The 27,782-nt window shown below is 50.9% G+C and overlaps 1 protein-coding gene across 28 annotated transcripts; it reads right to left on the minus strand.

Annotated features, from left to right (window-relative positions):
• Positions 1-124: 124 nt before the first annotated feature.
• PLA2G6 (phospholipase A2 group VI) lies at positions 125-26,757 on the minus strand. 28 transcript variants are annotated; one of them, XM_043543193.1, is made up of 18 exons: positions 26,596-26,641; positions 24,885-24,923; positions 21,543-21,786; positions 21,026-21,241; positions 18,875-19,055; positions 16,577-16,764; positions 15,471-15,567; positions 14,024-14,206; positions 13,550-13,658; positions 12,992-13,153; positions 10,843-10,933; positions 8,570-8,733; positions 7,824-7,974; positions 7,490-7,626; positions 5,717-5,871; positions 4,814-4,981; positions 1,936-2,009; positions 125-1,696 (listed from the first exon to the last, which is right to left on the minus strand). In XM_043543193.1, the coding sequence occupies exons 3-18, from the start codon at positions 21,749-21,751 to the stop codon at positions 1,552-1,554; spliced, it is 2,430 nt and encodes an 809-aa protein (XP_043399128.1). In that variant the 5' UTR covers positions 21,752-21,786; positions 24,885-24,923; positions 26,596-26,641; the 3' UTR covers positions 125-1,551. The 28 variants fall into 28 exon arrangements, 26 of the variants coding, with proteins under 26 accessions (XP_043399128.1, XP_043399179.1, XP_043399149.1 ...); XM_043543244.1 differs by lacking the exon at positions 24,885-24,923 and adding an exon at positions 23,750-23,860 and having other exon boundaries at positions 10,843-10,903; positions 26,460-26,606; XM_043543214.1 differs by lacking the exon at positions 24,885-24,923 and adding an exon at positions 23,750-23,860 and having other exon boundaries at positions 26,460-26,603.
• Between the last annotated feature and the right edge of the window lie 1,025 nt (positions 26,758-27,782).

Below are 27,782 nucleotides of genomic sequence, written 5' to 3' on the forward strand. Positions count from 1 at the left end.
TCGTGAGCTACAGCTCACTTCATCGGCTGCACTGGTGTAAATGGGATTAGAATCAGACCCAAAGCCCTTTGGGATCTTGCAGGATAGAAGACACTACAGAAATACAAAGCTTATGATGATCAAATGGACTTCAAACCTCCCTTTATTTCACACCTTGTAAGTTTCACACTGAACCCTCTCTTTGCAACACCACCACAACTGGTTAGTTTGTTTTGCAAGGCAAAAACAAGGTGAGATTTAAAAGAGAGAGAGAGAGAGAGAACGAACGTGGGAGATGACCCGATGCACCGTGAACTCCAAATGGTTCCTACAGGCAAATAAATTCACCTCTATCAAAAACTAAACAAAACACAGAAACAATGAGTGCCTTTTAAGAGCGCACTGGAATTCCCAACACAGGAGGAAAAGCTGGGGAGGGGGAGAATGAAATAGCAGAAATCCATCTAGTCCCAGGGGTCAGATTCCTCAGCGGGAAATGATCACAGAGAATACAGTATTTAAATCATCGTTATCTTTTTATTCAGTGTTATCAGCCAATAAATGGCCCCCAATAAATTTGGTTTAATCTTTGTTCCGTGGCTGAAGCAAGAATTTTGCTCCTCATCATGTGACCCCTGGAAGGGAAGGGAGGGGGAGGAGTTTCCACATCTCAGCCCATGCGTGAGGACTATCAGCACAGGCCAGGCAGCAGGAAACATTCACTGAAAACCCGGAAGCCTCATCCCCTTCCCCCAGGTCTGCTCACACCACCCTAGTGGCCAGAAGCTGTTGGGAACTGGGAGGGACACTGGAAGGAGAGATGGGAGGAGCCACTGGGGGGGGGTGGAAAGAGCACTAAAGCAATAGAAAGGGAAAGGGCAGCAGTCATAGCTATAACAGATCAAGGGAAGATCTTCCCCCATCCCTCACCCCAAGGCTGATAACGGATCACAAAAGAACAATCACAATACTTTGGGTCCAAAACTACTGCAGAGACTTTACCCTATTCCTAGCCCCTTCTCCATCCAGACCACATGGGGTAGCGACTCCAGTTCCCTCCACAACACACATACATTTGCAAGAGTGGATAAAGTAGCCCTCAAAAGTTTGTCTTTGCCTCTCTTTCATTGTGCTATCCAGGGTGGGAAGGGCCAGCACCAGAGATATTCTAGGGGAAGGGAGATCTGTTCTCAGGGTTACCTTCCAGAAGGTCTGCTCAGGAGGTAGGAAGCAGTGTGAGGTCTGCCCTTGCTCTGTCAGATAGATTCAGGGCAGGGTGATTTAGGGAATATGCCCATACCTGGGGGGTACCAGAGACTGCACTCTGAGGACAGGGGACTCAGGCCTCCATACCAGTTGTAAATTCCCAGCTGCCACCGCATGCGTGCATGGCGCCGGGGTACTGCTTCATATTTAATATCGCTGATCCCTGAATTCTTCCCACCAATGTCTTGGTCTGACGGCAAGGATAACCCCTAGTCTGGCTCTTCTACAAAGGCTGTTACTCCTTGCCCGCTTCCTAAGTCACTACTGTCAGGATTGGGCATTGGTGCCTTCAAGTCTTCCAGAGAGTCATCGGGTGAGGAGCTCCTGCACCAGCTGCTTGAACTGCTCCCGCTGTTGGCAGATGTAGAGCTGAGTATCCCAGAGTGCGTTCACTAGGATCGCGTCATTCACCTCATCCAGCATCACGTCCGAGTGCAGCAGTGGGCTGAACCTGTGGATATCGAGATGTCACCAGGTGGGACTGGGGAAGACAGGGGGGCAGCAACACAAGAAGGGACAGGCAGGGATGGGGACACAAGCATCAAATGCAGCACCACATGATGCCTGGGGATGGCGACACATGCCACACTCAGGTTCTGAGAGAGGGGGAGAACAATGGGAAGAGAGACAACCATACAGATAGCCCAGCACAGAGAGAGTGGAAGGGCACCAGCCAAGAAAAGCTCATACCGGAAATAGAGGGTGTCTGTCATCTCACACCAAGCCCTGGCACGGTCCACGGCTGGGCCATCCGCGTCAGTGCACTGCAGGGGGAAACATGCCCACCCTTAGGTCACTGAAACCAACCTAAATGCTTGTATCCCTCTGCTTGTAAAGTCAGGCTCCCTTGGCACTGAGTCCCAGTGTACAGGCCTCCGAGGGAGAGAAAACTACATTTTGGAAACTTACCCACCAAATGATGTAGGGGAGCCTCTCTACAGGCCCTGCCGCAGCTCCCCATGGGGCTGAGCACACTCTTCTAATCCTTTTGGTGTCCCAGGCCTCCACAGTTTTGTGTGCAGACAAAAAGTGCAAAAACGGGCCTTGGTGGTGATTCTAGTTGGGGGCTCTGGGTTCTGAGCCGTGAAATCTCTCGGATTCTGTTTGTATCCTGGCTTCTGCTCCAGAAGCAGGATGCCAGCAGCGGTTGCATTCACTACGAGCCCTATGAGTTATACTGGGGCAGCTTTCAGATGAGACCTGAAATGCAGAGCTCATGGCAAATACAAACTCCACGGAGGTTTTCTGGTCTGTAGGTATAAGACTGAGAAAGGGTCAAAGTTAAGGTTATTTGGGGAACCTTAACTCCAAATTTTCCTTTCAAGCATTCAGCTTTTGTGAACAAAAATATTCCACGCTTTTTGTTGTTTGAGGGGTGTTTGTTTGTGTGAAAAACATATCCAAACTTCTCTCTACTACAATGGTTTTTATTTAGGAATTTCCTCAATTTGTTTAATGTTGACGAATGATCATGAGGGCAATACAGAAGGTTTTTCTAAAAGCAAAATACCCCGCTTTTCAGGGCTTAGTTTTTAAACCAGGCCTCCAATTCTGCAATTGGAATTTTGCACCCATAAGTAAATGGTACCCATTTTTGCATGCAAAAAATTGTGAAGCCCCACTTTGAAAATTAGGTCCTCTGTGTCCGATCACTTGGAGAGGCTCACCTGGTCAACCACAAACTTTCTACACACAAGATCACCTCTGCCAATAGACCGTCCATATAAAATTTCAGGCAGAAAGCAGCTTGTTTGACAAGATTATGATGGCTGGTGTCAAAAAATCTGGTTTACGAAGGAGGGTTTTATACTCTCAGCTACGGTGTCATTAACCCAGCTCCACAACCCGTCACACAAACGCTCCGCAGGATTAACCGACAGACTGTGTTTGATACTTACACCACTCTGCCCCCTGCTGGTTATCCTACCTTCTCATTTGCTCCCAGAGGTAATCCACCTAATCCCTTTGCAAATCTACACGTATTTGAAGGATACAAGTGCCAAATCGGAAGAATTCTTTCAGCTGGGCCACTTCAGACGATCTCACCCCCTAACATTCTGGCTTTCCTGGGACCCCCTCAATAACAGCTGGCAGAGGACCACCCATACTGTAACTTTCATCAGGCCTGACATACTCGTTGCCCCAGTACACTGTCATAATATGTATGTAAAAGGTGTCATGGAAGGTATCATGTAAACTGGTGACAAACAGGTCCCGATAGTCACCACATGATGTATGTACAGGGTGTAAAAGAGTTACAGATGTGTGCTGGAAATACAGTCTTGAAATGTGTTTGGGGGGGCAGTATATAAACAGCCTGCCTTAGACAAAGGAATATGCATTTACCTATGTGACAAGCTTGGTTAGAGACAAAGGACAATGCAAGTATGTTTACATATAAGGTAAACAAAGCCATCAAGCTAAACAAGTAAGGAGAAGATCATTTAACAATCACGCCGGGGGACAGAAACCCCAGGAAGCCTTCCTGATTCTCAAGGCAGAGACAATGGACTTTGGGTAATATAAGGGGAGCAGAGAGACCTTTTTAGTGATCAATCAGTGAGGGGACCTACATTACAGCACCCTTCAAGGCTGTAAAAGTTGGAGGGCCAATACTTGATAACTTGATGTAAGTAACGTGTAACTCCTGGTAACTTGATGTAAGAAAGAAAATGGCATAAGCAAAGGTTGCAGCTTGTGTGGGTTTTCTTTTTTTTGTTTGGAACCACCCATCTCTCTTTCTTGTGCTTTGTATCATTTAAATCTCTTCTTGGTTAATAAATTTCTTCTTGTTTTATTAAGAAGTCATCTCAGTCCTGTGTGGATTAAAGAGAAATGTGAGCTAATTGCTACAGCTAATCTAACAGGCTGATGTGTGCTCTGCGCCCATGGAAGGAGCGAATTTAATAACTTCTGTGAGTGTCCAGTGAGAGGGGCGGACACTGCAGGGAGACGGCTCTGGGGAACTCAGGTTCACTGACTGTTACCTGCAAGGAAAGGTTTTGACTAGTAGACTTTAGAAGAGTTTGCTGGCCAGGCAGTCAGGCTGGTGTGTCAGGGAGCTGACGCACACAGAGCTTAGCAGCAGCAAAGCTCTCGCCCTTGCTAAGGCAGAGGGGTAACACGGTGGCTCACAGTTCTAGGTGTCACAAGCACGGCGTAACAATTCCCATGTCACTACTCAACCCGCTTTCTAAAGTGTGGGAGAGGTTTTTGCTGCAGCAATTTGGACTCACCAAAGTTTAGAGAACAAGGGATTTAAGGAGGTTCCAAGAGGGAGAATCATGGCAGCTGGGATGGAAAGTGATTGTAGACACCTTGCTAGGGAGTAAGACCCTTGTTATTGAGTGTTGTATGATGGGGAGTGGTCCATGGAGCTCTCTGAATAGATGTCACAGGTGATCCCCACATCCTCACTGGAATTTAAAGGGTAACAGCCTGGTAAGTCCCAACTGAGCATCTTTTCTTTTTAAAAATAGTACGATTTAGCATCAGAAACCACCTCAGGTGCCCCCCGCCAGCGCTACTCCACAGCTTCATCCCATCCAACCCACTCCCCATTACTCACACAATCCACCACCATCTTGCCCAGCTCTTTGGCCCCAAAAACAGTCTTGGCCAGCTCCCAGGGGTTGGAGGGGCGGAAGACATCCACGGAGCTCACGGGGACCTGTGGAGGCCTCCCAGTCCCAAGGGAGACCACCACTCCCAATTTCCGCACCTTCTGGCTCTGCCCCTTTGAAGGATGGAGAAACAAATTTTTGTTGGCGTGAATCCACAGTATTACCCCCCCAAAAAATACACAAACGGGGGCGGGGGGGGGGGGGGGATTCACAAATTGCTGTCCCCATTTCATTGCCCAGATCTTTGAGCTGATAATACTGGGGACCTGTATGGCTCAAGAGATTGAGGATTACATAAGATTTCCCCATAGCCCCCACACCTCCTGCACAATAACTCAGACACACGCCTCTCCCACCCTGAACCAGAACCCTTTCCATTCCCCCCTCCAAGTCTTCACTGCCAATCCAAACCCATGTCAGAAGTGACGGACAGTCATCAACCTCTGTTAAACGTCCCATGTGGAAATAACTGGGGGGAATTCCAGCTTTTTGCCTAGAGCACAGCCATCAACATCACGCAAAAAGCCATCACCACATTAGCACTAACTGGCCCTATCTGTTGCCTCCTCAGAGAGGCTAAGAACTGAAAAAGCCATGGACAGAGAATGAGCTGATCCTCCTACAACAGCCAGGTTGGAGCACTGTGCTGGGGAGATCTGGGGAGCTTGCAGTGCCGTTGTCTAGGATGCACTACCCGCTCGGTGGCTAAACACAGGACCCTGGTCTCAGAGAGCCACCAGTTACAGCCCCCTTCCCAGGGAGGAGTCATTTACAAACCAAACCCCATTGTAAAGGCATGCTGGAGAAATCCCCCAGTTAGTGATTAAAGCCCTAGGATTTATCCTCACCTTCTGGCTTAGGGACTTGTTGTACTCATGGATCTCCGTCATGGCATCCAGGGTGGGGTTATTGGCCAGCAGCCCACCATCCAAAAAACGCCCGATTGGTCGGAAGTACGTTGGGGCGGCACCACTGCAGCGGGCAGCTCGCCACACAAGCTGGTCTGTGGGAACATGAGACAGAGCATACGACTGACTGACTTCTTGTGTCACCACGGACAGACACATACACACACACTGCTGAATGGTGAAGCAAGACGGAGTAGATTTTGGGAGGAGGGGAAAGGGGAGAGATCTGTAACTCCAGAGGCCCCCTCCACCAGTTAGCGCTGCCCTCTTTCTTCATAACACTGTGGGCTTTGCCTGGAATCACTGGAGAATAACTGCTTGTGTAAATGACGGCCCAGCAATTTTCTCCCACCACCACTCAAGACTCCTTTAAAGATAATGGGCCAAATTCATCTCTGCTGGGACTCCATTGAAGCCAGCAGAGTTACGTTGGGGATGAATTTGCCCATTGTATGTAACAGATTCATTCACTAGCCCAGGAGGGATGGAGATGTCCCTTTGGAACCCATCCCTATAGACAGAGGCGATGTATAACTGTTGATAGCGGGGTGGGCCACAATTTAAAGTTTCTGTGGGGTGAGGGGAGGCATGTGACCTCCGCATGCATCACCTCTGGGTCTAGAAGCTGTTTCTAAATGGAAGGCAGGGCAAGCCCCACTGCTGTGTATGGGGAGCAGTTTCCCCTGGGCAGAGCCCATTATAAGAGTGGGAGAGTGGCCTCTGCCCTGGGAACAGGCCCAGAGCGTTCACACAGGGCAGTCTGCAAAGCAGGCAGGGGGAAGCGCTGGGATTCAGTAGTGGGGGGGCAGGGCGGAGGGAGGGGCTCAGCCTGCAGCCCCACACCCTGCTGCTTCCTCCCTCCCTGCACTGCACGGACATGTGGTGAGTGTCACCACCAGGGGGAGCCTCTGCCTCCTCCCTGCTGGGTGTCCCCATAATAGGCAGCCCAGGCCTTGCCCAGCCCCAATGCCTTGTGGGGCAGAGTCTGCAGCAGCCCCTCTGGATGTTGCTAAATGGAAGGCAGAAATCTGTGGAGACACATTCCCCGCGTGCCCCCGCCTCTGCACGTAGATTCAGGAAGGTGCATCCTCCTGACCCCTTTCCAAAAATCTGGTGGCCCTTCTGCACCACTCTTCTCCCACAGAGCCAGGGAGAGTGGCTGCTGAATTTGCGGCTCTGCAGATTGGCAGGACATATGCCCAGGTGGCTAGGCCAGTGTGCTACAGCTTATTGCTGCAGAAAGCATGAACAGTCAAGGCAGGACAGGTGAGAGTGGAGACTAAGGCTATGTCTACACTACGGCGGTAAGTCGACCTATGCTACGCAACTCCTGCGAGGTGAATAACGTAGCTGGAGTCGACGTACCTTAGGTTGAGTTACCACAGGGTCTACACCACAGGGGGGGAGGGGGGAGGTTGACAGGAGAAACTCTCACGTCAACTTTTCTCGTCGGGGATAGTACAGGAGTCGACTGGAGAGTGATCTGCTGTCGATTTGGTGGGTCTTCACTAGACCCGCTAAATCGACCACCAATGGATCGATCTCAGAGCGTAGATCCCGGCTGTAGTGTAGACATAGCCTACGAAACGTCCACTAGAACGGACCAAGCTCCAAGGATCGTTAAAGTAGAGAATAACCCACTGCCGGGACATACCTTCCCCCCCCCGCCCCCTTCTCTCCCCCTAGTGGACTCTGGTGCGTGAAAGCATTTACCTTCTGGATTGGTCAGTGGTCTGAAGGGGTCCGTTGTCTTCACATCAGGCTTGTTTTTCATCGCTGGTGCCTTGTAATTCCGAAAGAGGTGGAGCTCAGCAGGTTGCCGGTCACACAGGGTCCCTGTTACTATGACCCTGTGGGAAATGAAATGAGAAACAAAGATTGGTGTTGAAAGAAATCTGGGTAGTCATTGTCAGCCTCTGAATCAACCTCCTCCTCCTGATCTGGTCTGTGGCCTGGCTGAACGCCTCACCCCGGAGCCTGCCGAAAGGAGGGGAGTGAACAATCTCAACAGAGATTATTAGTAAGCGCAGCCCCAGCTGTGACCCACTTCGGTTTCTGGACATCTGTCATTTTGGTGTGCTCTCCAAATTCCCTCTTCAGGAACTCATCCAGGGGCTCCGACTCGTAGGGCCGCGACCCTCGGAACACCTCATCCTTCATGCGAAAGTACAGGCAGCGCAGGTAGTCCACCGGCTTCCCTGAGACACAGAACGGAATTAGCTGTAACAGGCAGTGGGAGGCAGACGGAAAAGCAGAACCAGTCAGACCCGGGGGAATCAGCGCTCGAATTCCCCAGGGTCAGGGGGGGATGTGGCGGCATCACACTCAGCCCCTGCAGTGTCTACCCAGACCAGGAGCCACGTGCTCAATTCTCTGCAGTAGGCTCAATCTACCAGAAAGCCTCTGAGGGAGGAGGGCAAGTTCAGAGCTCACTCCTCAGGATTCTCCAGACAATAACAAAGAGCTAAGGAACCTGGGCATAGACCCTTGGTGGGGAGAAGACCAGGAACACCTGGTTGCCAAAAACACTGCTTGTTCGCTGTGTGACTTCTCATATTCCAAACAGCAGGTCAGATCATTTCCCAGGAGGAACAAACACCGACCAGAGTTCTGGCATTTGTTCATTAAAAAATCCCATTTCCCTTTCGGCTGGTAGCAACCTCCCAGAGCCGCAGGATCACAGAGCTGCAGCCCTCGCCTCTCCTGTTCTCCACATGCCGAGGAACCGTTCTGACCCAGGCTTAGCAACGGTTGTGCCTGTGGGTCGTTGCTGCCTCCCCAGTCGTCCCTTACCGTGTACAACAGCCAGTGCCAGGATCCCTCCTGTGCTGGTCCCTGCGATCCAGTCAAAGAGTTCCCTGATTGGTCGGCCAGCAGCCTTCTCAATAGCGATGAGAAGCTGGATGAGCACCAGGCCTCGGATGCCCCCTCCATCCAGACACAGGAGGCGATCGTACCTTGAGAGGGACAAGGAGAACAGGAAGATGCGGGCTAAGTTATGTATTAGAACATAGGGTATGCTCAGTGCAGCAGACAGCAATGACATTCCTCTATAAACTGACCTCCTCTCAAGCATCCTGAACCCCCTCCCTGATGCCCCAACCTCTCTCCCAGCACCTCCCTGTAGCCCCTCAAGTGTCCCAGCTCTCCTCCCAATTGCTAAACCCTCCTGCAACCCCAAAAGCACCCAACTGATTTCTCAGCTGCCAAACCATCCTCAAACATCCTCCCTTCCCTTTCAGGTGCCAAAGCAGCCATCCACCACCACGATCAGCTCCCAGACCTCACCTATCGCCTGTTTTCAGATACCATCCCCTGGGAAATCAGGAAGAGGTGCCCAGGCTAAACAAGGTCTTTCTATGAGGTCTGAGATCAGCAGCCTCACACAGACAAAAGAAAGAAAAGAAACTCTCTCTGTGGAGAGCTGCCTTCCCATCTCCAGATGTAGCACTGTCTCATATCCCAAAAGAATGCATCACTGCCCTGTCAACATTGTAAACTATTTCATGGCTGATCGTTTTAGCAGAAACGCCCAGCTAATGTGTCCTCCCCACAATCTCAAACTCATCTCCCAGGCACTAAAATCTCCATCTATCCCAGACACCAAAACCCCTACCCTTCCCCGTGCAACATCCCCCACAATGCAGTTACATGTTGCCATGACAAACAAAAGATGGCAGCACCTTGGTAGCGAAAGGACTGATCTCCAGATGGTGTAAACTGGTGTCACTCCAACCACTTCAATGATCAGCAGCTATGTGTTGTTAGGGACAACAGTGCATTCTGGTGGGGCACAGGATGTCATCCCCTTCAATGGGGCTATGCCGATTTACACCAGCTGGGGATCTGGCCCTTTACATTTAAATGCATTGTAAAATAGAGGGAATTTAATATTCAAATAAATTACACTGGGGGCCCACTGTCTTAATCCCTTTCCTATTTAATTCAACAATCCCTCCGCTCTAACACACTTACCAGAAGCTACCACACAATTCTCAATCTGCTGCCCCGGAGTGCCATGGAAACCCAGGGGCCTTGCTACAGAATTTAGGGCCAGAGTCCTCAGGGCTTGGCGATATGAGATCCATGCACATCTCAGAAGAACTGGGAGGAGGAGAAGGCCTTCGGCCCCTCAAGACAGACAGGGATCTGCTCCTCTCCTCTGGCCTCTGAGAGGACTGGGCATACAGTATAATTTCTCCCGATGCCCAGAGTTGGGCAGGACTCTGGTATAACCCATCCCTTGGTGGGAGCTATTTCCCTTGAAGACTGCGATTCATTGATGACATTCTTTCTGCCACGTGTGTTTTAGTACAGGTTTTGGAACAAATGGGTATAGCTCCCAAGCCTGCCATTGCCCTTCCACAGCTGTGACTATCACCAGCCATTCAGATTCCTTCTCTCCGATACGGCTTGTTTTAATACAATATTCCTTTCAAAAGAACAAAGCATACACAGAACTGGCCACCCCTTTGATTTGCTGAGGACAGTTTCCTTATTCCCCTCCCCCACCCAGGACCCTGCTGCTTGCCCTTCAATCACACACCTCCCCCCCGCAGCAAGAGAGTGTTCCATCAACACTCCCCCTGCATTTCATGCAATCTCTGTGCATCCCCTCCCTACCCCACACAAGACAGATGCATCACTTGCATCAAGATGCTGCCAAAACGGTGCAGAAACTGGCACAGAGCTTTGCAGCCATCAAGTCAGTGTGTTGGGCTGGGCCAAAGCCTGCACTAGCTGCTCAACAGCATTAAATGGGTGATGGTGAGGGCAGAGGTGGCAGATTTTAATCACCCAGGTTGGGTTCCATTGGGGGTGTAGGCCAATGCGTGACTCTGGGCACTAGCAGGGGGAGAGGGGTCAAACATGGGCATGCCATGCATGGGATTTTAGTCAATGATAATGAGAGCAGAGAACCTCACATGCGCATGAGCCCCTGCATGGCACTCTGGCTTGTTCCAGGAATGAGGGTGCCATGCATAATGGGGGGAGGAGAAATTCATTCCCTCCCATCCCCGTATTTGAGCCGTGCAGTTGTCCCATAAGTTCCACTCCTAGCTTACGTTCTCTTTGCATCACTGGTAGAGTCCACGACATCCGGCGTCTTCAGCAAGTGGCCAAGTGCTGTGGAAATATGGATGATGCTGTCGTAACCTAGAGAGGCACAAACAGACAGCAGGAGAGAGTCGTAGAGGGAGGAGAGGAATATGCATAAACAGTGCCTTTGCTTCACCTGGGGTGAGAAGATTTCCTCCGGGGTCCCCTGCATCCCTAGAGCTCCCCCACTGCCCTCTAATCTTCTACCCTATCCCTCTAGTTCCCTTTCCCACCCTTCTGCCCTCATCTCAAAGAGCTCGGTGGCAGAAAAGACCTTTCATGCCTGTCCCTTCCCTGCCAGCGAAGACCTGCTCTTTGCAGTACAATCTCCAGTGCTTCAACGTCCCATGCAACAATGCTTCCACCACTTCCCCTGGGAAACTCTTTTGCACTTACACAGACCTCACCATCAGGAAATACTTCACAACAGCCAACCAAAGTTTTGTGGTTTTATCCAAGTGACATCTCCTTGCTATTTAGACCCTTCTAGCACTCCTGAGAGACAGATACTTGTCATATCGCCTCAAGTCACTATTTAGCAAAGTTATAGTTAGTGGGCTCTCTATCGCAATAAGCCAAGTCCTCAATCATTGCTCTGCCATCTCTCTTCTGTCCTCCGGTAGCTGGTTACTGGTACGGACACATTCCACCCCTCCAGCAAAGGCCTTGCACCATGTTATATCAACACTAAGAACTTCAAGTTCCCACCCCTATCAAACAAGTTCTTTGCCCCTCCTCCCTTGAGCAGACAAGCCACTGCATGCAGTGCCACCAATTCACCCCTTCCTTAGACTCCACACCAAATAGGATCAGAAATCAAATCCCCGAGAGCAGGCAGGCAGAGAACTTTCAAACAAAGATGCAGAGGAGCAGATGGACCACCAGAGTAAAACAGAGAGGAGGTAGGTCTCAGCAGCTGCAGGAAATGAGAAAGAAACCTAAATCTAATCCTGGGAGATAACCAGACATGGAGGTCTGGGAGCCTCCTTACTACCGATCTGCAGCTGTATCCCAGGCCACAACCTGGGATGGGGGGGGGGGGGCAGGGGCAACCTGGCCCAGATGAGGTGCCAGCCTGTGAAACCAAAAGAAAAACAGGGGAGGAGAAAAAATACATTATTGCCAGCGACTAGAAGGAAGCAGTGGATCTTTGGAGGAACCTCAGCACTGGATGAGATTTCTCAGCACACACTCAGGTCCCTGATAAAAACAGCCCTGTTCTGTCAATATATCAGAAGCCTAATCCTGGAAGGACACACATAGACCTCCACCACTCTTGAGAGAAGAGGGGAATTCAGCCCTGGATTTCCCTCCTTGTATTACTCCAGCAGCGGAACTCCGGGAGGTACAGACACACCTGCTGGGGTGAGATGAATCCATTTTCTCTGGAGAAACCACACAGGAATGGTACTAAGCTTGGAGTGAGAATCCTGGATGGCCATTTCTTCAGAGCAGCAGAACTACAGGTAAGTACTTCCTCCTTTTCTGTCCTTCTACCACACCCATTGCTCCATCTTACCAATGAGACCCTATCACTGCCTAGAGAGACGCCCCTCTGCTGGAGTGAGAAGGGAATTCATTTTCCACATTCATCTATCCCTAGGCCTCAGCCTTTCCCTCCACTAGCTTTCAGACTTCAGGATCTGGGCCCCAGACACTCCCATGTCTCATTTCTCCCCACCTCTCCCCCACACCCAGGATGCCCCATCACCAACCGAGAATGGAAAACTCAAGACAAATTTCAGCTGAGCTCTTTTCCGCCTTTCCAGATGGATGGGGGAGGGTGTCACAGCGTATGGGGATGGACATAGGTCCCAGATCTATTCCAGGGGGGTGGCCAGTCACCCCAAAATTCTCCTCCTCGGGCTGGTGCACTGCAGGGGTGTACCCAAGAATCCAAACAGATCTACAGAGAGAGTTTTACTGGGGAAAATAAGAGAAGGGTAGACTTGATCCTGGGAAGAATGGGAGCAGGCTGACAGCTACTAAAGACAATGAGAGCTGGGAGAGAGGACAGAGCCCCAAAAGTGCAGGACAATCCAGAGAGAAGCTCTCAGAGAAGAGTGCGAAGAGAGAGAAGGAGAGAGTGAGAGACAGGGCCAGGGAAGGCTTTACCTAAACTGTGGCCGTTGTTCCGTGGGAGCGGCGGTCTTTCCGGGGAGGTGGACAGCGGTAGTGACGCTGTGGATGCCATATGGGGGGATTCAGGGCTAGGTGGGTGGCAGCGTTCCGTCCCTACCATTTGCAGCAGGCCTAAGAGCACCTTCCGGTTAGGACCTTGCAAGGTGGGGGAGTCGTACATATTAAAAAGAAAAATCAATACACAAATCACAGGGTCATTCCATACACCCTAGAAAGCCAGTCCCGTGTGTGTACAGTAACTGAGGGATGGAAAGTGAGGTAGCGATCATACTTTGTGCATCCTTCTACAACCAGATTTTAGGGCTTGTGCTTTGTTGGGATCCCTGACCCTGCATTTCACAGCTGCTTTATGGGGTAGACACTGTGTACACAGTGTGCTCGGGGACGGGACTGCACCTTGGCGGTTCAGTTGCCCTGCCTCTCCCCATCGTGCCCCTGCAGCATCTGACAGCGTGGCTTCGAGAGGGGCAGTGTCTGGCTTTCCACTTCTACCTCCTGCTCCCTTCTTCCCCTCTTCTGCCCAGAGCTCACCTTTGCTGGTCCTGGCGGCCACCAGCCCTGGTGTCTCTCCAAACTCATTGGAGATCTCAACATCTGCGCCAAACACAATGAGGGCCTTGATCGTCTCCAGGTGGTCTTGCTGTAAGAAGGAAGAAATCTCGTTATAGGCAACGCTCCCTTCATCCGCTTGCCGCCACCTTTGCTGGGCCCTGTCGCTCTCATCCTTGGGTGCTCCCGCTAATTAAGAGCATCCTGATGAATTCATCTCCTTCCCACCACTTGAGGGCCAGGGCCTGTGATGTTCCTGGTGTGGGCACCAGCACAGCTGGACCAATTAAACCCAGCTAGAAGCATAGAAGAGAGCAGTTGTGCATACTAACCCCTTTCTCATAAAAAGGAATGGTGGGGCGGCTCCATGGTGTTCTTTTCATGCCCTGGCCTGGCAGAAAAGGTCTCCATCAGATCCCCTGGGAAGTGAAAACCTGCAGCCTGGGAGAAACTCACCTTCATGGCCAGGTGCAGCGGGGTGTTGCCATCCTTTCCCTTGGCATTAGCAAGAGCCCCGTGCGTCAGCAGCACCATTGCGCTGTCAAAACGCCCCCGCTTGACCATGATGTGCAAAGCCGTGTCTGCCGTCTTGCTGACAGAATTCACGTCACAGCCATACTCAATCAGCATCCGGGTCATCTGTGCCCCAAAGGCATAGGAAGAGAGGGAGAGAAAGCAACAAGGAAGCGTGATAGCTTCAGAACAACAGCATGGATGGGCAAACTAGCCTGTTCTTCCTTAGGTAGAAGATGCCAGGCAGCGAGTGCTTGAGAAGCTGATGATAGCAATGGGGGAAGAAACAAAGACTAGTGTAGACAAGGCTTAACAGTTAAGTGTCAGCTACAAAGCCCTGGGCATCTGTATTGTGACAATGAGGATCTTGTGAGGTTTCTCTAAATACTTGATACCAAAACAGCTCTTCACTTTAATGACCTTACCTATGCTTCTGAATGTCTCGCTTGTGTCTTACAACAAAACACAGCAATGGGGCCAAGCAGAGCCAGAGCTAAATGAAAAATGTGATCCCATTTGGACTGAAATCCTTGGCACATTTGAGGGAAGATTTTGTGTAGATTTTGCCAAAATCCCCCTGTTTATTTCCACTGTCCCACCTTATGAGCCTGGCAGTTTCAAGCCTGTTCAATTCCTGACTGGGAGACATCCAATGAGAACCTAAATGCTGGTGGAAGGAGTGCTGCAATGCAACAAGAGGCAGTCTCCTCTCTAAACTAGGCCTGAATCAGTGCACTAGTATGGCACCAGGGGGGGCGTTATGCCAGCTCCCCTGGCATTTTTCACAAGAATTCTGGGTATTAGTCCCAGTGGGCAGGCCAATTTCCACTCTGGGTGATTATAACTTGTCTAGCTAAAATTCCCCTGCAGTGAGAAGTTATTCTTCTGTTTCCCACCTTAGAAACTGCTATGTAATGTTGATGGCACAGAATAGCTGCCAGGTTCCACCCTAGAGGTGGCCTTAGCACTATTACTCCATCAGAAAGAGAGCGAAGGGGAACAAGCTGGCAGTCCAATAACCAAGGGTACCCAGTACCAAGATCTGCCCATTTCACTGTGAGGGTCCACAGCTCTCTCCCCCTACTGTTGATGGCACTGAGTCTCTCAACCAGTACCATGGGAAGCAGCCTGGGGAAAGAGGCTGCTCTACTTGAGAATCTGAGTCGTGGGTGACCAGCGACTGCCTTTTAGGTGTCTTGCTAGGTTACTGTGCTCTAAACAGAATCACACATGCAGCAACCTGCAGGAAGGTGAACGTTTCCAGCTGGAGGAATTAATGGGGGGAGGAGGGGAGCAGAATTTCATATGAGAAGAAGTGGTCCAGTGTGACTGAGTGGCATGCTGGCATGCCTGTCAGTTTGCCCCTCTGCCTGGCATCAGCTCTGCTTACCTCAGCATTTTTGGCCCAGTGGAGCACAGCTGCTCCGTAGTGGGGGTCCTTGAACTGAACTTGATTGACATCCACTTCAAGAAGGGCCCGCACACACCTTCAGGAGGAAATGAGATGGAGGCATGGAAAGGGAACGGTCGTGGATGGGGACAAAGACCCCAGCCTGCCAACAATGTGCAGGGGTCGTCACATCCTTGAGAGCCCACACTGAGGAACTGTGGGTTAACAGCCCTCTGTCTCTCCACCCCACCTGGGATGCTCTGTGACCTGGGCAGGCCCCTGAACAGCAAAGCATCCAGTGCTCCCTGTTCTTAGACTGAGGAGGAGCTAAGAGTCAATGGGCCACACTAGCAGAGAGGATCCTATTCGGATCCAGGAAGTGGGCGGGCAGAAGTCCACGCACTGCTAAAGGACCTCCCCCCAGCCTAAGGGGAGGATCCACAGGACCTGGAAGCCAAATGATTCTGGGGGACAACTAATGAGATAACAGGGACAGGAGTGAGATCAAAGGATCAAACGAAGGGAACCTGATGGAGACACCGAGCAGAGAACCCGGGACAGCGCCCACTGCTCCTCAAAGGCATCAACAGCAGAGAGGATAGAGGCACTGGGAAAAGATACCTGGAATCTAGGCCATTGGGTCGTGCCCTGCTAGCAAGGCAAATGGACACTGGGAGGTAACAGAACATTAGTGCTAGCGGGTGACATTCTGGGGCTGGCCCATCCTCAAAGGCAAACCCACAATGATAGTGGGCACACAGGATCTGAGCCAGCATGTGGTGTCTTAAGAGTGCCCATTCTCAGGGAGGCAAGTGAGCACTAGGAAGGGGCATGCTAGCCAGGCATCAACCACGGAGTTCCATTCCAAGCAAGGCGAACGGGTACTAGGCAGAGTCTCAGCCAGTGAGCACTATCCTGCTGTTACTCCTATCCCAACAAGATAGGCAAGCACTGGGAAGGGGCAGGCAAGTCTATGCCAGTCAGTGATACCCAGATATAGTTCTCAGCAGGGAGGAGCACGCACCCAGGGAGGAGCATATGGGCTCCAAGCCTGTAGGCGGGACCCTTCCAGTGCTCCTTTTCCAACAAGACAGGTGAACACTTACCCCTTATGGGAGTACTTCACAGCAGTGTGAATGGGGTAGCCCAGTGTCCCCATGACGTTGCACTTGGCATGGCATTTCAGTAGAGCCAGAACTACATCCTCTTTGCCCAGCTGGCAGGCTAGGTGCAGAGGCGTCTGCCCCTGATTGCTCAGGTGGTTCAAGCCAACAGATGGCTTTTTGCCCAGGAGCTGAAAAGAAATTAAACAGCAAAATCTCTCTCTCTCCAGGCTCTGAGGACTGCTGCTGGGGACAGTATTTGACTCATCATAAATGGTATAGCTTGTCCCCCTCTTCATCCCCTACCCTAGGACCACCCCACAAGTCTATCCTGGTGGTTATTTAAACTCTCCTTGTTTGTCCAACTGGGAAGTCTATTACTCCACCTTGTGCTCTCCCCTTTGGCTCAAGCTTAGGTTAGAACGTGAATCCAGATCCTGCTTAAAGTATCAACAAAATAGAAACGTTTTCAAGACTTTGGTTTTGGAAATTTCAAACAAAACGGTGTTGTTGGTCTGTTTGTTAACCTGACACTCCCTCCCCCACACCCCTACCCCCATTGCAGGAAACCCAAAACCACTGGAGACGCAGGAAGTGAATCTGGACAGTTTAATTTCCCTGTTCTTTGCTGATGCAAAGGGTAAACAGCATCCTGGGGGAGGTCAATCCAGTTTAAAAATCTCAGGGCAAACCCATTAAGCTGCTGTTATTATAGTAACATGGAGAGGCTGCCCCGTTAAATCAGGATTGTTTTTAGGGTCCCTTAAAAGTCCAACACCCTAGATGTGGCGAGGCCTCCTCCTCATCCCACCTTCCTTGTCACAAGTCAAGAAAGCCCCCATGGTCTGTCCCAAAACTCTCTTGGACTCCTCCAAAGTCCAAGACTGACTTCTAGAAAACTACCCAATTCAAAAGCCAAGAAGTAGGAGAAATGGTGAAGTGCTGCAAGGCTATCTGGCTATAGCCATAGAAATACCAGCACTGAAGCACCTTCTCTCACCCCACACAGATCACCAATGACCTGCCATAGGAAAAAAAAAAAAAAAAAGCCAGGAGGAAGAAAACTCAAGTGGTGCTGGCATGGAATGCAATCAGATACAGCCAGACTTGGCCCTGAGGAATTTCTACAAACCTACATCAGGGCTGTGAAGGCGGCAGAGCTCCTCCCTCTCCTCTGCAACAGAGGCAGCAAAGTCAAGCCCAGCAGAAAATTTCTGGACTGCAAATCGCACTGAGAACTCAGTCTGCCCCCACTCGACTCCAGAACCTCTTCTCACAAAACCCATCTCAAAGTAACCACAGACCAGAAACACACACTCCTCCATCCAAGGGTTCGGCCACCTGTAACTTTGAGCCCTGCCCTTCCTGGATGGTATAAGAATAGGGAACAGCCAGCAAAAAAAAGTCTCCAATGCCACCTGTCAGTGTCCTGTCTCCTTCTCCATCAAGATTCAGGCTCTGGCACAGTGCAGTCAGTCATCTCACAGAGCAACAACAGAAGCACATCCGTAGCCCTTAGGTCTATACTCAGACCAAATCCAGAGGGTAGTTATGGGCACCACCAAAACCTCAGGATCACAATCCTTAATCTTAGCCTGTGTAAACGCACTGTTCTCACTAGCCCATCAGACTAGCAGGAAGGAACCACATTGACTCAGCCCATAAGGGTCTGGATTGTCAAGTCAGTCTGGCCAACATACCATAGTAATTAAAAAAGAACCCAGAGGAATGATAGTTTGGTCAGACTCTGTCCACACACAGCTCCGACTGTCATGTCACCTGAATCAAGGGGAGGCAGGTTTAAGGACAGACTCTGCAGACTTTGAAAAATGACAGGAATGGTTCAAGTTAGGCTTTGACCCTCAGCCACCATGAAAGGCCATATGAAACTTGATTTGGTCTTCCATTGCTATAGGCACCATGAAAGCAAAAAAGGGAACTCTTGGCCTAAGGCCAGAAGTAGATGCAAATAGTCTTTTCTGGTGCACTCATTTTGCACCTCGTCCTGTTTTATTCCTGTCCCAGAGCACTCTGGGCTTTAGAGTTCAGTCCTGGAGAACTCTGCAGCCATGCAGACAGCAAAGTCCCTGAAGAGGGAGGAAGTGGGGGGGGCTGAGATCAAGCCAAAGATTTGCATCCTCCTGCAGCAACAGATTTATCTGGCTTTTTCTCCTCCAAATGTGGAAAGCCTTGTTTCTATCTCCTCCAGACATACAGCACTGGGTTCCTTTCTTTCACCCCCACCCTGTGGTAGGAAGAGTACCCAGCAGCCAGCTGTAAAGCCCCCTGCTTCGCCCTCACCTTTATGATCTCAGGGTTACTTCCTCGGACAGCATAGTGAAAGACTGTCTCCCCATTTTTGTCAGTGACATCCAGCCGGGCATGGCACTCCACCAGCTCACACAGACACTCAATGTTTCCCTTCCGGCAGGCAAGCTGCAGTGGGGTACAGCCATCCTCGCACTCTGTGCTGTTCACACAGCTGCAACACAAGAGAGTTAACAGGTGGGCCCCTGCCCTGAGAGAGGACATTCAGTACAACACCCTACCAGAGGTTTGCGTCAGATTCCCTAAATTACTGTGTTAGAACTAATTGTTTCATGTACTTGGTGAAAGCAAGGGGCTGACAGCCCATGGCGGAGCGTGGGGAAGTGGTGTGCAAGCTTCCTCCACTCACAGCCCTGCCAAAGCACTCATTCCTGCCATCTAGCGCCTCCTGCTATTCCAGTACTGGAACCACCACATAGCACGGCTAACACTCCTCCTCCTGATGTGCAGCATCCTCTGCTAGATTGTACCCAATGACCAAGAGGAGAAAGCTCCTGCATTAACCCCTCAGTCCCTGAGCTATCCAGTTCCTAATTCCTCTTGCCCACACTGAACATTTCGCCAGATCAATACTGAAAGGGAACGGGGCACCTAGCCCAGAGGTGGGCAAACTACGGCCCGCAGGACCATCCTGCCCGGCCCCTGAGCTCCCGGACAGGGAAGCTAGTCCCCGGCCCCTCCCCTGCCCCCCCCCCCCACCGACCACCCCCCCGCCCCCGCAGCCTCAGCTCGCAGCCAGCGCAGCAGCGTGGCTGGCTCCCGCCAGGCTGCCAGCTCCTGATGCTCTGAGCAGCATGGTAAGGGGTCAGGGAGCAGGAGGGTTGGATAAGGGGCAGGGAGTCCCGGGGAGCAGTCGGGGACAGGGGGCAGTTGGATGGGGCAGAGGATCGGGGGCGGGGGGGGGGCGGTCAGGGGATGGGGAACAGAGGGGGTTGGATAGGCGTGGGAGTCCTGGGGGGCCTGTCAGGGGGCAGGGGTGTGGATAGGGGTCGGGGCAGTCAGAGGACAGGGGGAATTGGACAGGGGGTGGGATCCTAGGGGTACAGGGGGTCCCGGGAGGGGGCGGTCAGGGGACAAGGAGTGGTGGGGGTGTGGATGAGTTGGGAGTCCTGAGGGGGGCAGTCAGGGGCAGGAAGTGGGAGAGGGCAGTTAGGGGATGGGGGCCAGGCTGTTTGGGTAGGCACAGCCTTCCCTATCTGGCCCTCCGTATAGTTTGGCCTGAGGGCCACATTGCGGTTGCGAAAAAGTTTGCCCACCCATGATCTAGGCCAAAGTGATTTCCAGCCTAGGAAGGCTTTATGATCCAGGAAGACAATTCCTCTCCTTTCTTGTTGCTTATGTAACATGACACAGCGTACCACAACCCCCTCTAGTGGCTGGTCCACATAGATTATATAACAGCCTTACTACTGCTACCGGCTAGTGGATTTACTCCTTCAGCTCAAATACAGGAGGCTGGCGTTGACGGTAATGAGCTCAAAGCCCACTAGCAACTCCCATGGTGAGTGTTAGATTTATACCCTTCAATAATGGGTAAGCAGCAGATTTAAAACAAACAAAAGGAAGTATTTCTTCACACAACGCACAGCCAACCTGTGGAACTCTTTGCCAGAGGATGTTGTGAAGGCCAAGACTATAACAGGGTTCAAAAAAAGATATACATAAGTTCATGGAAGATAGGTCCATCAATAGCTATTAGCCAGGATGGGCAGGGATGGTGTCCCTAGCCTCTGTTTGCCAGAAGCTGGGAATGGGCGACAGGGGATGGATCACTTGATAAACCTGTTGTATTCATTCCCTCTGGGGCATCTGTCATTGGCCACTGTTGGAAGACAGGACACAGGTCTAGATGGACCTCTGGTCTGACCCAGTATGGCTGTTCTTATGTAAGCAGTTATCACACCCATCATTTGGCCACGCTAGGCATTTAGGCCACTATCTGCCAATGCGAGGTCCATGGAAGTTGCAGGACCCAAGCTCTTCCAAGAAGCAGCCCACTTTTATTTATTTAGGGGCTGGAATATGGATTTAGGTGCTTGACCTTGAAAGCATGGGCCTGCACTGCATTCCTGCCCTGAGCTAACTCCAAGTGATACTCCTTCAGGAGAACTCCTCAGCCCTTGCCTTAGGATGCGATTGTGTCGGAAACTCCCCAGAAGCTCTGTCTCCACTGCCACATGCGCCAGGGACCAGTGGGGGTGGTTACGGAAACAGTCACTTAGTTGCTGGAGGACCTCCAGCTGCAGGGGTTGTGGCGAGCTCTCGTAGAAGGGGCGCAGCCGCCTGGCATACTGCTCAAAGCGCTCAACGGCTTCCGTCTCGTTGTCTAACTGGAAGAGCCTGGAGAAGAGTAAAGGGAATGAGAATGCAGCCCAGCTCCCCTCAATATAGGCCAAAAGCCAATCCTCCTAGCACTAGGGAGACATATTGATTCTCCACACCCTAATGCTAGGCATTTCTCCTCCCGCCTGCATTCACTCTTAAGGAATCGTCACCCGGTTGGGCATCCTGTCCCCAGTGACAGCACCTGTAGCCAGAAAGATGTTTCCATTGCCCATGCTACCACTCTCCCTGTTCTCAGAAAATCTCCACTCTGGCTCCAAAACGTGTCCAGAAGAGGAAAGGATCATCTGTCACTCACCGAAAGGCAACCAGCTTACTCTGGGGGTTCACCAGCAGGCAGTCCCAGTAGCGAGCGTTTTTGTTCTTATACAGGATCACCCTGTTTTCCTCTCTCAGAAGTGTGTGACCCACATACTCTGCCAGGGGCACCTCCTTCACCCGGTAAGGGTTTGAAAACAGGTTGCTGACATTGTTGATGGTGTTTACAAGTCGGCCAAAAAACTGCATCTTTTGGGGAAATCAACTGTCTGCTTCCCCTCACCCTGGAAGAAATCAGAGTCCAAGTTCAGCCTAGGTCAGTACCTTCCCCCACTGCCCGTACCCAGCAAAGCCCCGAGACTTCCATTCAGTGACCTTAACCCCAGCTCCCCACTCCCTACCCACAACGCATTGTCTCAGCAGGAGTCCATTGACTCTTCATGTATTCCATTAGACAAGATATGCCATCCCTATCCTCCCTCAGAAAGGTGTGCAATGCGGAGTGAGGGTTGAAGAGTTGGTACCCACATATCAACTGAACAGATTTCTAGCAGGCACTGCCTGGCCCTGAAATTTCAGCCTCAGTCAGGGTCAGGGTCCCACTGTGTTAGGTGCTGTACTATGAGATGGGCCCTGTCCCAAAGAGCTTACCATCTGCACAGACAAGAGAGACAAGGAGTGGGAGAAAGGCCAGGCCTATTACCTCCATTTTACAGATGGGGAACTGAGCTGCAGACGAGTTAAAGTGACTTACCCAAGGTCACACAGGGTTTCTGTGGCAGAGCCAGGAATCAAATCCAGATCTCCTGAGTCCCAATTCAGTGCTTTAAACATAATACAACCATAAGACAAGTCAGGAAGCCCTTAGCTAAGTCCTCAGCCAGCCCTTGCAAACTACGGCCATGATTTTGCCTTATTCACATTACCTCACCAACATCACTTCTGTCGCCTCCCTCAATCTCCACACTAAAACCCCCATCCTGCAAAGATAAGGGCTTAACTTTATTACCAGTGGGACTACCCATGGCAGTAAATTGTTTGCTATCAGGGCCTAAACATGCAACTTTTAACTTGGACCACATGAAGTGGTATGAAATAGATGTTTGGAGTATAAAATTAGTGCTGTGTAGAAGTAGATGGCTATGGGCATGGCCTAGATTTGAAGTGGATGGTTGACGTGCGTCCTGTTGTATGATTGTTAATGGAGAGAATTATGGTTTTTTTTTAAGTGCAAGCTGTTTGTACAGTGTTCATCATTTTGGGAAGTTACTGTCTAACATCTTTAGTAGACTTAATTTAGGCGACGAAATGAGGAAGCCTGTCTGCTAATGTGTTGTAACAGCTGCTTGTGGATGGAGTTAAAAGTTGCATTTGCCTCCTCCAACTTCCTCCTCTGCAAAAACATGCATCATATTGCAGGTGAGGCAGAGGAGAAAAGGTGAAATCATGGCTGTAGGTCAAATGAGATAGCTGAGGACTTAACTAGGGATTTGCTGGCTTTTTTATGGTTATATTTGTGGAAGTCACTTGAACCACCTTAACTGGTTTTTAAGGAAGTTGCCAGGTTTTTAAAGTCTACATCAAAGCTGATACTCAGACAGCTGTCCACCTTGATACATCCCCTTCCAGAGCCCTGATGCCCCCGCACCGTCCTGAGTCAGTTGCCCCGGTGGCCCCTACAGCTGCAGTCCACCATAACCATGTTACCCATTCTCTCCATGCATGGCCCAGCTACTCTCCCTGCTATACATAGCCTTGCTCCTCCACCCACAGCCCTGATTATAAAACAGCCCTGGTCCCCACCAAGCTCCCTACTCTTCCACCACACGCCACTTTGAAATATTGGTATGTATTAACATGGGCACATAGTGTCTGTTAAATCTTTAATTTAAATCTCTGAAATAGGAAGGAGAGAGAGTCAGTATGGACCTACTGAGACAATATGTTACGTGGGCAAAAGTTTCTTCTGTAAGTAAACTTAGGCCAGGTCTACATTACAGATAGATATCGGTATAATGACATCACTCAGGGATGTGAAAAATCCTCAGCCCTGAGTGACACTATGCCAACCTAACCCCGACATGTAGACACAACTATATCAGCGGGAGAGCCTGTCCCACCAACATAGCTACTGCCTCTCAGAGAGGTGGATTAACTCCACCAACGAGATAAGCTCTCCCATCAGTGTAAGAGCGTCTTCACTAAAGCACTGCAGCTGCACTGCTGTAAATGAAGACAAGCCCTTACTTTTTTTCCTTTCCAGATCCTGCTTCCTCCCACATCCACTTGAAGAGAACTGAGGCATGCTCCTTACTGAAGAGAGACTGAAACACTCCTCTCCTGTGCGCAGCCTTCAATCTGATCACAAATCAGTATCAAGAATACAGCAGTTAGAAGAGGTGAGTCAGGCTCTAGGTAGCAGCCTTCCAGCTCAACAGTAGCTGCTAGACTCCAGCAGAAGGGGTATTAAGTCCTTTTGGTACAGAAGGAATTCAGCAAGGACATAGTCTGAGAACTTTTCAGAGTAATGGCCGTGTTGGTCTGTATTCGCAAAAAGAAAAGGAGTACTTGTGGCACCTTAGAGACTAACCAATTTATTTGAGCATAAGCTTTCGTGAGCGACAGCTCACTGAATCTGGCCTGCTTAGATCACTTCTAGGTTGAAAGGAATGGCCGGCCACCCACCCACCCTCAATCTTGAGGATTTCCTAAAAGACTTTGCCCTGACAATGACTTAGCAATGGCCCCTCTTCACATCCACTGTATCCAGCCAAGCTAAACCCAGAAGGTCACAGGATTTTGGAAGAATATTGGCATAGAAACTACCTGATTTAAAACAAAATCAGACCACCACACTCGTGTTTGGGAGGCTGGCTTAGGACTACTTCATCCTTCTGAAAATTTGTATAAGGATGCCATCAAAGCCTGCAGTTCTGAAACTTTCTTCACAGATGTTATAGCCATAAAGTGACAGATGCAAGAAAAGTAAGTTTCTGTGAGACTCACAAGGACCTTAGAAGGATGAAAATTCATGGGATTGAACTCTAAGTTATGATTTGAACATGCAGATTCATCAACTCTTTAATATACTGTTCCCTAAAGGATGACAAGGGACTGAGGCTTGTTGCACCGGCATATGCAAAGCAGAGACAACAGCCAAGTGAGTTTTGTTTACATCCCAGGAGAACCTTAAATCAATCCAGGGCAAAACCAATTCTAAAATAACTGGCAAAGGGACAAGAATGGAGTTTCACAGGCCCCTTCTCAGACAAAAAAGCATCCGGGATCTGAGGAGGCCTCATCTCTCTTGCATTATACAGACTGTGGCTATCCACCATGTAATTTGTCAGGGAAGGGATCCCTGACATCTTCCTCCATCTACCAAAGCAGAGAGAACTGAATTGTCAGAAAAAATCCAAACCTAAAAGCAAGAAAAGAGACTAGAACTAGAACTAGTTTCTACTATGTATATAATTTAGACTAAAAACACCCTGACCCCAATACAAATGCCAGCTCAGGGAGAAGATTGGGTCCCACAACCTCGCAGCCTGGCAGAAAGAACAGCTGAAAGGAGTGATGGAGGATTTTATGGCCTTGGTTGGAGAATATCCAGAGCAGGTGGAATTGACAGAGTGCTTACAACGGGGGTAGCCCATCTACACTAGGGCTCCTAATGTTGCTAATACAGGTGGAGCTGAACTGGTGTTAGCAATGAAGGGACATATTTAAAAACTTCCTTAGTGTAGACAGGGACCCAGATCTCTACTGTAACCATTAGACAATGGTCCTCCCTTTCCAGCAAGAGGGGGAAGTTAGCCAGGTGAGTTCAGATACTGAACAGCTTCTGTGCACATAATTTTTGGGGACACCTAACAGCCTAAAAACAGGATCTACAGACCAAATCATAGAAGATCAGGGTTGGAAGGGCCCTCAGGAGGTCATCTAGTCCAACCCCCTGCTCAAAGCAGGACCAATCCCCAATTTTTGCCCTAGATCCCTAAATGGCCCCCTCAAGGATTGAACTCACAGCCCTCGGTTTAGCAGGCCAATGTTAAATAACAGTACAAGGAAAATTTGAGACAGAGTATCTAACACAGCATTTCACCTCATTCCCAAAAGAAATCTCAAACAAACCCCAGCCACTTCCAAGTTGGGGAAAAACCAGAGACAGATGAGAAGCGGGGAAAATTTCTGCTAGTCAGATTTCTTTTTTGGATTCACTTCTAGAAAAGAGGAAAAATGCTGACTGGAGAGAAGGAAACAGAGTGTAAGCACAAGATAAACAACCTGCACAAGGCAGTCTCTTTTATCCCCACCCATCCTATGAAAAAAGATATAGGAAATTAACTATATGCAAAAAGAGGAACAGAAAACCAGTTCCCACACATACACCCCAAAGAGGAAAGCAAACATGAAGCTGTGGCTCTTTTGTTCCTTTCCTAACAGCGCACTTCCCTCTAGTCTGTCGTTCATACCAGGAAGGGCATGTGGGGTTTTCGCTGTGCCCCACAGACACCCACTGGCCTCGCTGCAGTCTGACCCCTTGTGTCGAGGCCCCGCCCTGCACCGGCGCCATCCTGCCAGCGGAGGCTGGAAATCCCCCCTTTCCAGGGCCACTCGGGGCCACGCCTGCCCCGGCCAGAGCGGGGGGAGCGCTTCATTCCCATCCCCCAGGCAGGGAAGGGGGCAGCACCCCGTGGGGCCCGCAGGGAGCCACGGAGGAGGGGCTGTGGCGTCGTGCCACGGGCTGGGGTGGCCGGGGAGCCGCCCGCCTGGCAGCGCCAACCCCGGAGAAGCAGCGCCAGGGGGCAGGCCCGGGGGGCGGGGGGGTGCAATGGGGGCGGGGGGGAGGGCGCTGAGCCCAGCTCCCCGCACGGCAGCACTGACTGGCACCCGCACCCCCGCCCCCGGCAGGGTTTGGAGGGCGGGCGCGCCCCCGCCGGCAGAACCGACGGACCTCGAGCCCGGACCTCTCGCGTGCCACAGCTCAGGGTGGCGCCGCCGCTGCCCCCAGCTGCACCTCGGACGCCCACAATCCTTAGCGGCAAGCCCAGGCCCCGCCCCCAGACTCGCTTCGCAGCCGAGTCACTCACGCAGCGCTCGCTGCTACCCCACCGTCAGCCGTCACCAGAAAGCACGGCAACGTCACGTGATCCCCTCTTCGCCAACCACAGCGCTCGCTCCTTCACTCTCTCGCCCCGCCCCGCCCTCTGGCCAATCACAGGGGCCATCCGATCTTTGGGCGGCGGAGGGGGCAGGAGCTGGGGCCCAGATGATTTTAGTTCCGCCGGCGGCCATGTTTGGGCGGGGCGGAAGTAAGGGGAAAGAACGATGGTAGCGTGACGGGCATCTTTGTCAGGGGCAGAGGACGTCCTCACACCCACACACCCCCATTAAAGAGACAGTGACCTGAAAACCTTCCCTCATTTCGATAGAGCGTTCATGACTCTCCCGTTCAGTGGCAGGGGGAGGGCTCTAGATTCTGTGATGGGGAGACCAACCTCCTGCCACCCCTGATTTCTCTGATGGGACAAGAGTCATTGCATGGCTCTGCGGGCTGCACAGCGCCCCCGGCCCTGCACCCTGATTTGCAAAACGTCCGGGGGAGAATTAATTGTCCTTTCCCACACAGCTCGAAGCACCGAGACTGGCCTCCTTGCCAGTCTCATGCTTTGAGCTGGGCAGGGGTGGGAAAGGACAATTAATTCTCCCCCGGACGTTTTGCAAATCTGTTTCTTACTTCCTTACAATTTTCTGTGAAAATGTTTCAGTTTTGGGTAAAAAAAATGTCCAGTGTCAGAAAATGTTTCCATCTTAAAACACCCAGAACCAGAAAAACAGGCCCCCTTCCTACCACGGACAGACCTTTCCACTGAACGTCTTTTGGGTTTTGTATTTTGTCAACCACAATTAAAATGCTCGTTCTGAGACAAAAGCCCCTGATCTTTTAAAAAAAAAAGGGGGGGGGAGCAGTTAACTAAAATATTTCAATTACCTTTCCTAAAGTCATAGATTTTAAGGCCAGAAGAGGGGTCATTAGATCATCTAGTCCAGGGGTGGGCAAACTTTTTGGCCTGAGGGCCACATCGGGGTTGCAAAATTGTATGGAGGGCTGGGTAGGAAAGGCTGTGCCTCACAAAACAGCATGGCCCCCACCCCCTATCCACACCCTCCCACTTCCCGCCCCCTGACTGCCCCCCTCAGAACCCCCGACCCATCCAACCCCCCCTGCTCCTTGTCCCCTGACCGCCCCCTCCCGGGACCTCCATCCCTAACTGCC

Source organism: Chelonia mydas, chromosome 1, assembly GCF_015237465.2.
Source record: "Chelonia mydas isolate rCheMyd1 chromosome 1, rCheMyd1.pri.v2, whole genome shotgun sequence".
In the NCBI taxonomy this organism is placed as follows: domain Eukaryota; kingdom Metazoa; phylum Chordata; order Testudines; family Cheloniidae; genus Chelonia; species Chelonia mydas.

Coding starts and splice junctions, on each gene's coding strand:
- PLA2G6 (XM_037881410.2), bottom strand. CDS start 21,751: ATGCAGTTTTTTGGCCGACTTGTAAACACCATCAACAATGTCAGCAAC. Junction 16,765..18,874: donor GTAACCCTGAGATCATAAAG/GTGAGGGCGAAG, acceptor ATTTCTTTTCAG/CTCCTGGGCAAAAAGCCATC. Junction 2,010..4,813: donor GCAAGATGGTGGTGGATTGT/GTGAGTAATGGG, acceptor TTCCCCCTGCAG/TGCACTGACGCGGATGGCCC.